The sequence below is a fragment of the Arachis duranensis genome, chromosome 9 (genome assembly GCF_000817695.3).
Source record: "Arachis duranensis cultivar V14167 chromosome 9, aradu.V14167.gnm2.J7QH, whole genome shotgun sequence".
NCBI lineage: Eukaryota > Viridiplantae > Streptophyta > Magnoliopsida > Fabales > Fabaceae > Arachis > Arachis duranensis.
In genome coordinates, this window is record NC_029780.3 from 100,335,810 (window position 1) to 100,345,039 (window position 9,230).

Genomic DNA, 9,230 nt, shown 5'->3' on the forward strand with positions numbered 1-9,230 from the left:
AGTAATCACTATAAATTTACTTCCACACTAAAACATATTTTTTTTCATATTAATTTTTCTAATAAAAATAAATTAATCATGTTAGATATATACTAATAAAATCAACTATTAAAATTAATTATTAATATAAATTATATATTAAAAATAAATTAAATAATAAATAAAATGACTGATTTTAGTATAAATATAAAATCATTAAAAACTAATTTATAAAACTATATCTTTAACCTCAATATTTGGTTCCCTCTCGATCCTCTATTTTATACTTGAATTTCCTTTCATACGTTTATTTTCATTTTATTTTCTCTTATAAATGGTAAGCATACATTAGTCTTAGTAATAAGAATAAATTATCATGTACAAATATATATACCAGTACGTAGGCGCAGCATCAAGAACCCAATTCTCTAATTGTGACTTGTGTGGCTTATAATTTTTAATGACTGAACAAAAATACACATCTGGAATGAAAAAAGGCGTAGACATATGCTACCTTGGCACCTTTGTTAATTTCAGAAGATTTTTTATGTTTGAGTTACCGCCTCGATTCAAATGACGAGGAGAAGATCGAATTTTCAAGAATTTGTCGTTTTCTCTCAAAGAAGGTCTTCATAATGTTTTTATTTTTTAAAAATAATTTATAAGAATTAATTTTTAAAAGATAATTTTTTTAGTTATAATATTTATATATGATCTATTTTATTTATCATGTATATAATAAAAAAAATACACTTTTAAAAAATACAAATATTTTTGTAAAAATTTTTACCAAATCAAAGTCTAAGTTAAGTTGGATACGTCTAGTTTCATTTTTTTTTTCAAATAGATGAAAATTTAGATACACTAGCTAATTCTTGCTTTTTAGGGTGATTTTGAACCATGTACATATAGTAGAATAATTTCCGCTTTTTCTAACAAGAATTAGACTCATTCTAGTGGGATAGATCACATGACATTATTATTGTGTATTGCGTTTGCACTTGGCTAATATTTTATTTTACTTTTTTTGTTCATTCATATATGTGGTGGTGCATGGTGATCAATATGGATCTTTTTTCTTTCGTTAATAATTTTTTATTGTTTAGATTTTTTATTTTTAATTTTCATATTAACAGATATTTTATTAACCGAATCGATCCAGTCCAATTCTAATATGATCGGACCAATTCGCATTAACAGCTTTTTACCTTGTTAAAAAAATTTTTTTACATATAATTATTTTGCATTTACAAGCTTTACAAATCTGAATAGAACAAAATTCCTAAACACGCTATTTATGTTACGTGCTTCTTTAACAAATTTTTAAATTAATCCAAATCAATTAACGCATGAATTTATAATTTTTATTTTTTAAAAGATTTCGTTTCCTTTTTTGAGTTTCTTATCAAATTTGTTCGATCTTCTTTGTGCGTTATCTCTTTGCCTTTTCTTCGTTGTTTTACTACGTTTATCTCTAGTTTCTTCTTCGTCATTTACGTGCGTTTCTCTCTCTATATTCTTGCTTCGTTTTATTTTCGATTTTCATGGTTTCTGAAATCAATTTTTGAAATTGTTTTGAAGATAATGAAACTTCAAAAATAAACCAAAATGATTACAGAAATATACCCAAACGATTACAGAAATATACCCAAAGAATTACAGAAATACAACCAAACGGTTACAGAAATACACCCAAACGATTACAGAAATACGGTTACAAAAATAGACCCAAACAATTATAGAAATACACCCAAATGATTATAGCAATACACCCAAACTAAAGAATTAAAGAAATACACCAAAGGATTAAAGAAATACACCCAAAACTTGTTGAAGTATACCTTACCACAATATCAGAGAGGAGACAGTATATTTCTTCTTGAAATCTTTTAATATTTTGCTGGTTAAGGATGAGGCACATAGCAAAGACAATCTAGAAAAAAAAAACCTAGAATAACAGTAAAATAGTACCTTGAATAATATTTCTTCGTTTTTTATGGAGATTTGCATCTTTTCTTCTTAATTTCTTCTACTTTTCGCGAGGAGTTGGAACGTTTCTTCAGAATTGTAGTTTGTTTCAAATGTCGCTTGAATATTGACGGTTTGCGTTTTGATTGAGGAAGAAGAGGAAAAGTGCGGCATAATGAATGTATTGTGGAAAAACGCAACCGAGTGATTAAGGCGCGTACGTTGGATATTCGATTCTAAAGGAGTGGTGCGCGTATTTTTTTCTTAGAAATTTGTATAGCTTGTAAACCAAAAAGACTTGTATATATAGCAGACCTGTCAAAAAAATTAGACTAGATTCGACTAATAATAGATAGATAATAACCAAATGTTAACTTATTTAATTTAATATTTATAATTATAGCATTTATAATTACATATTTACTATATATAAAAGTATATATTTTTTTAATGTTTGCCATTTTCTCCAACAACACTCCTAAGGTACATTTAGTTACATCTAATTTTACTTTTAATATTTTTAATTTGTGTCAAAATTACTTTAAACATTGATTTCATGTAAAACATTAAGAATAAAATTAAAAATTTAGTTTCTAAAGATAATTTTGACATACATAAAAATATTAGGAATAAAATTAAATAAAATTAAATATTAAAAATAAAAAATATATTTTATTCTGCTATTCAATTATTTTAGTAATAATTAAAAATACAAAATAAAATAATCTGATATTACTTTAGACTATTTTTTATTATTGTTTGTGGGACAATTTTTGTAAATTCTAATAACAAATATTTGTTTTTACTCCTCAAATGCGACCAAACCCAACCGAACGAAATTGCACCTTTGGCTTGTTATAAGAAGGACACATTACATTGTATTGTTGTGATATGTTGTAGTAAAGAAAAGAAGAAGAGGGCACAATGCAGTTCTGGAAGCTCTTCATTACTGCATTAATGCCAGTTCTTAAGGTGCTCCTGATTACTGCTTTAGGAGCATTTCTTGCTCTTGATCGATTTAATGTGCTAAGGGACACTGCCAGGAAGCACTTGAATACAGTAATAGATAATTAACTTCTTTTTCTTCCTTTTAATTTCTTTGCATTTGCTTACACACACACACACACACTTAATAATGGTGTTTGTTTTGTTTTTCATCAGTTGGTATATTATGTGTTCACTCCGGCTCTTGTTTGCAGCATCCTCACTAAGACAATAACATTTAAGAATCTCGTTATGCTGTATGTTCTTTTAATTTCATGCATAAAATCTTTTAGTGCTGCCATTTACATTTATCTTCCAAAATTTATATATTGCTGTAGCTATTCATTTGATGAAATATGTATGTAGGTGGTTCATGCCATTGAATATTCTTCTAACATTCATAGTTGGGACAGCATTGGGATGGTTATTTATGAAAATAACCAAAGCTCCGAATCACATGTATGGCCTTGTCTTGGGGTGCTGTGCTGCAGGTATATATATACACATATCTTCACTAACTAACCTATTTTAGATAGGAACTTTACTATGTAGACAATAGCTTTTTATGAACAATGTAAATAATGGACTCTAAAATTGGTCTAATAAAGTAAAAATATACTACATCTTAAATTATTCACCTAAATCTTAATATTAAGATAACCATCAACACACCTAGTGAATTGAACATATGATATATCCATTATTTATATTATTTAGTATTTTTATTGTCTACCTATACTTTTCTTTTAGATAATTATTTAATTTGGAGAAATGAAACTTTTGTCATTTTCAATTGTTTAAATTCGAGAATTTTGAATAAGAAAAATGTTTGATAACTAAAAAATATTAATAAAAAATTGCTAAAATTTATTTTTTTTGGCTTTATTTAATATACACGGCAGTAAATAAATATTAAATAAAGTCGATGAATTTGGATTGATTGAGTCGATTTTTTTTTTGTCTTCCAATAGATAATAATTCATGCAAATATAGTTTATAATAAACTATTAAAAAGGAAATGTGTTGTACTGTTGTTTGTATTTATTTTTGTCATGTATAATAAATCTGACATTTATTTACTATCATTAAAGGAGTATGAGATCTCGTCACGAAATATAATATATACAACAACACAAATATAGAAAATTTGCAATTTTTAGAATTCACTCTTACAAAGCAGATCAATTAAGCCAATGATCTCAATTAATCAAGATACGTAAGTATCATACCTTACAATAAATTTGACACTAATACGTTTCCTTTAATCACGATTTTGGGGTTTGATGGAAAAACAGGAAATCTAGGAAATTTGCCTCTTATCATAATGCCAACAGTTTGCAAAGGAAGCAACAGTCCTTTTGGAGCTGTGGATCTTTGCTACAAGAAAGGGATGGGATATGCTTCTCTATCCATGGCTGTAAGCAATTTTTATTTAACATTGAATCTAAACTAGGTTCACCATATCAGAGAATAACTAAACTTGTTACTATTAATCATGAATTAATTAATTATATTGATAATAATATATTTCTTTGATTCTTTCTTGATTGTCGGATCTGATTTTGACCAGATAGGAAACATCTACATTTGGACTTTTGTGTACAACATCGTTCGTTTATATTCATCCAATAAGACTTTGGATAATAATTCCACATTAGAAAAAGATTCCGTGAAGAATTCCACAGAGGATTTATCAGAGACTGTTGATGATCATGAAAATCAACTTCAAATTGAAACAACATTTTCTCATGAAAAAGCAAAGGTTAATATAATATCAATATTAATCATACTAGATGTATATTAAAATCAGTCATTAGTGTAGAATATATATTAAAATACAAAATATACATTAAAAAAATTAAACTACATATATATTTGTATAAAAAATACATGATAACTAATTTTAATGATTAATTTTAATATATAAATACCATTTTTATATCACTATATATAGAACAACTCTTGCCTTTAATATATAGTTTTGCAGCATCAGGTGTAAGAAGTAAACTAACATTTATAACCGTGAAAAATTTAATCGTCCACAATTTTAACAGAGGTATATGTAAACTAACTCAGCACTTATATTAAAAATTGGATTAATTCGACAAAATTACTTAAAATGAATAATTTATTGGATACATTTGTCGAACAAATTCAATTTTTAATAAGAGTAAAATATAAATAAATTTTTGAAAATTTATATTTCAGACAGATTAGTATTTAATAATAAAGGTTTTTAAGATAATAAATACAGACACAATATTTTTAAATTAGTCTTTTATGATTAGGTTAAAAAATTTTAATTTAAACTAATTTGTTCATGTTTACTATCCTAAAAAATTTTATTAGTATATTTTTTAAGAATTAACCGGTTCGAAATGTAAATTTTTTAGGAATTTATTTTTCACTTTACTCTTTTAATAAATATTGAGTTAATTTACATTGTTAAGATATTGATAGAAATAATCGGTAATTTACTCTTATTCTCATAATTTTGTGGCTTTTACAGTTACCAAAACTTGCAAAGATAGTTAAGACTTTGGTAGAAAAGCTGAATCTGAAGGTCCTACTAGCACCTGCAACAGTTGGATCGGTATGCTAATTAATAATTCTGATTTATGGTACTCACAAATAGTTTCATTTTCTTGGAAAAAAATGTTACAACTTAATTAAATATTTAACTGGTATTTGAAGTTAAATATAAGCGTGTTCTTATTCGTTGTTGAAATTTCAAAATTTAACAATTTAGTCCTTCAAATTATATTCATTGATCGGTTTAGTTCCTCTGTTGATAGACATCAGTATTCGAGGACTAAACTGCTATTTCTAAAATTTCAAAGACGTAACAATGCAAATTAATGAAAACTACGACGATGGAATCACAATTTAAGAAGTCAATATATGCATAAATGTATTTTTTTAAATAAATTTTCTAAATACAAAGCAACATTAAAATGATATATAGCATTGTGAATGGTGTAGATTGTTGGTCTAGTGATGGGTGGAATCACTCCATTTCGGAAGTTGTTTGTCGGTGATGATGCTCCACTACGTGTTCTTGAAGACTCTACATCCATGGTGGGGTATGTACTAAGAAAAACTAGCTCCTTTAGTGATTAATATAATACTTCACATCACCAATGTAAAAATGTACTAAATTCCCAAAATAGCCTCTCAAATTCACAGCTTTTATTAGTTTAGTGATTCAAATTAAAAATTATTTATACTGGTTTTTGAGATTTACTTTTAAAAATCATATTTGCTCATTCAGTAAATTAAGTACTGAACTAGTTCAGATTTATCATGTTGAACATAAAATTAAACAATATAATTTTATTTTGGCAATTAAACAAGGTAAAAATAAAAAAAGAAAGAAGAGTTTATATAATGTGCAAATTATTATATCTCTCTTCATTCTCTAAAATAACTTTATTTATTTAAGAATTAAAATGAAAAGATATCATTTAGTCCGTGTCTAGCATGGTAAGTCAATATTTAATTTGTTGATTAAATGCTAAAACAGATTCAGAGATTAATTTGGTGCATCAAATTAGATCTTAAAGATTAGTATAATAAATTTCGAATATGAAAAATTAAAATGATAAAAATCGTAAATTTTATAGATTACTACAAAAATTTAGTCCAAAAAATGATTGAGTCTTATTGTGGCTAATTTCATAATTAGAAAATTACAAATAGTAGTGTTTCCAATATTTTCAGGGATGCGGCCATTCCAGCAGTCACTTTGTTGGTCGGAGCAAATCTACTTAAGGGTAACCTTTTATTCTTTATTTGTTTTATTTTATGAGAAAAATACAAAAAATAATTTTGATTTACTTTTGGCGTAAAAAAATTATTATCTTGCATTTAATTATGTATTATCAGTTTATCACATTGCTACCAAATAATTACTTTTCATATCGAGTACGTGAATAATTAGTCAAAGAACAAATATAATTAAATGATTATATAAAAAGTTTTTTTATAAAGTGGATCAGTGAGTTATAATTGAACTACTCATGATATATAATATAATTACTAATAAAATATTATTGGTTCACTAACTATGTTTCAGGGTTAAAAGGGTCAGGAATGAAGGTTCCACTTTTGTTAGGGATACTTGTGGTTATAAGTAAGTTCATTACAATTAATTAATTATGAATAATTAAGCAAAACCACACACTTCTTACTTTATATATTATTCAGGTACAATTACTCAATTATTTGGAGCTGGTGAAACAGAATGCTCAATAATCATGCTAGCAACTTATGCCTGTGCTGCAGTTTCTCTTACACTTTGGTCCACATTTTTTATGTGGCTTGTCCTATGATGATGGGATATTTTTATAACAATAATAATTAGTTACAGTCAGATGTATTATGATTTATGAGACATCGATGGTTATAAATATAAAATATTAATCATATTCTAAAAAGTTGTTCACAAATTATAATGTTGTAGAGTGTGGAATATTTTGTTTATTTATTTATGATTTTTGGGTCTGAATGAGAAGCAGTTTGAGGGGGTATACTTCCCTATGGGCCTTCGGCTTTATTTATTGGGCCTTTTTCATTTGGGGTTAGTCCAAGACACCCCTAATTCAATCACAAAATAAATGACCCAAATAAATAAAAAAATAATAATTTAATTTTGATACAAATATCAAATTTAAACTCACAAGATAAATGCTAGTAAAATATGAGTTATGCTATACATTAAAATTTTTTTCACAATCAAATTGGTGAAAGCCCAATAAAAATTAATTTCATTAGTGAGAGCGTGAATACACGCTCCAACTACTTGAACGTTTCCGCGTTCCTCTCCTCCGCCGCCTCCTCTTTCTTCTTCTTTTTTTTTTTCGTATTTCTCCTCCTTCTTTTTTGCGCTCCTTCTTTTTCTCATGTTTCCTTCTCATCGTTGTTCTTTTACTGTTGTTGTTACGTTTTTTTTCTTTTCCTCCTTCTCTTTCTAGTGATTTTGTAGCATTATATCTTTTTCTTCTTCTTTATTTGTTTTTTTTGTTTTTAATCTTATTGAGAAAGTAAAACTAGAAGAATAATGAGAAGGTAAAACAAAAAGAAGATGATGAAAAAAATAAAAGACGATGATAATGATGAAGAAGAAGCAGGAGGAGGAGTTTTGAGTTCGGTGCATTCTGAATTTAGTTTCGGTGCATTCTGGTCTCAACTTGTTTTAAATTGAGTTTGTTTGTATCTCGTTATCATTAAAGAATTTCGATGCATTCTGTATTTGAATTGTTATACATATAAAAAAAAGACAACGATAATGACAATAACGATAATGATGAAGATATTAGGGTTGATGGAAGAGGAGGAGGATGAGGAAAAAGAAGGAGGTGATCGAAGAAATTCAAATGAGAAAAGGAGGAGGAGGAGTAGGGAGGTGGTGGTGTGGTAGCGGTGACAACAACGATAACGAAGGAGAAAGATGGAAAAAAGAGGAGGAGTAAGAGAAGAAAAATATGATGATAATGAAGAAGGAGGATGAGTTTTGAGTTATTATTTAGTAATTTTGGTGCATTTTGAATTTAATTTCAATCTATTCTTGATTTAATTTCGGTGAATTATGGTCTGAACTTGTTTTGAACTGAGCTTGTTTGTGTGTTGCCGTCATTAAAGAATTTTAGTTACATTCTGGATTTGGATTGGTATACATATAAGAAGATGACGATGATGATAATAACAATAATGATGATGATAATAATTACGATAGAGGAGGAGGAGAAAAAGGAAGGAAGAAATCAAAGAAATTCAAATGAGAGGAGGAGGAGGAGGAGGGGGAGGAGAAAATAGAGAAGGAGAAGGAGAAGAAAACGGGGAAGGAGAGGGAGAAGGAGAAAGAAGCACGTGATTTGAAAAGTTGTTATAACAACTTGGTTAGACTTGATTAAATGGTTAGTTTAAATGGTTAGTGAAATAATTATTTATTAACTTGAATTTTTTATTATGTAAATTTTAAATAGAGAGATAATAAATTTCTTCTTGTCTGATATTTTGATACAATAATTAGTATATAGCTTTATTATTTAAGACAAAAATAAAAAACCAAAATCACTACAACAAATAAGGAGAGGAGGAGGAGGAGGAGGAGGAGGTGGTGGTGGTGGTGGTGGTGGTGGTGACGGTGGTGACGTGGTGGTGACAATAATAATAATGAAAAAGAAAGATGAGAAAAAAATAGGAGAAGAAGAAGAGAAAGCAGCAACATCTATCAAAGGTGGAAAGAAAGAAGCTGTCAAAAAGCAGTTATATGACAAATGACTCAACGGTCCTATAAC

The 9,230-nt window shown here is 27.5% G+C and overlaps 1 protein-coding gene across 1 annotated transcript; it reads left to right on the top strand.

Annotated features, from left to right (window-relative positions):
• The first annotated feature begins 2,848 nt into the window (after positions 1–2,848).
• LOC107466409 (protein PIN-LIKES 3) lies at positions 2,849–7,438 on the top strand. Its single transcript, XM_052253721.1, has 9 exons — positions 2,849–3,006; positions 3,109–3,188; positions 3,298–3,422; positions 4,227–4,348; positions 4,502–4,693; positions 5,441–5,524; positions 5,914–6,014; positions 6,652–6,704; positions 7,138–7,438. Exons 1-9 carry the CDS (start codon positions 2,872–2,874, stop codon positions 7,260–7,262), a joined length of 1,017 nt encoding a protein of 338 aa, XP_052109681.1. The 5' UTR covers positions 2,849–2,871; the 3' UTR covers positions 7,263–7,438.
• The last annotated feature ends 1,792 nt before the right edge of the window (positions 7,439–9,230 follow it).

Excerpts from the sequence above, each read along its gene's own strand:
- LOC107466409 (XM_052253721.1), top strand. The coding sequence starts at position 2,872 with ATGCAGTTCTGGAAGCTCTTCATTACTGCATTAATGCCAGTTCTTAAG. Across the intron at positions 3,007-3,108 it reads CCAGGAAGCACTTGAATACA|TTGGTATATTATGTGTTCAC; the intron begins GTAATAGATAAT and ends GTTTTTCATCAG. Across the intron at positions 4,349-4,501 it reads ATGCTTCTCTATCCATGGCT|ATAGGAAACATCTACATTTG; the intron begins GTAAGCAATTTT and ends GATTTTGACCAG.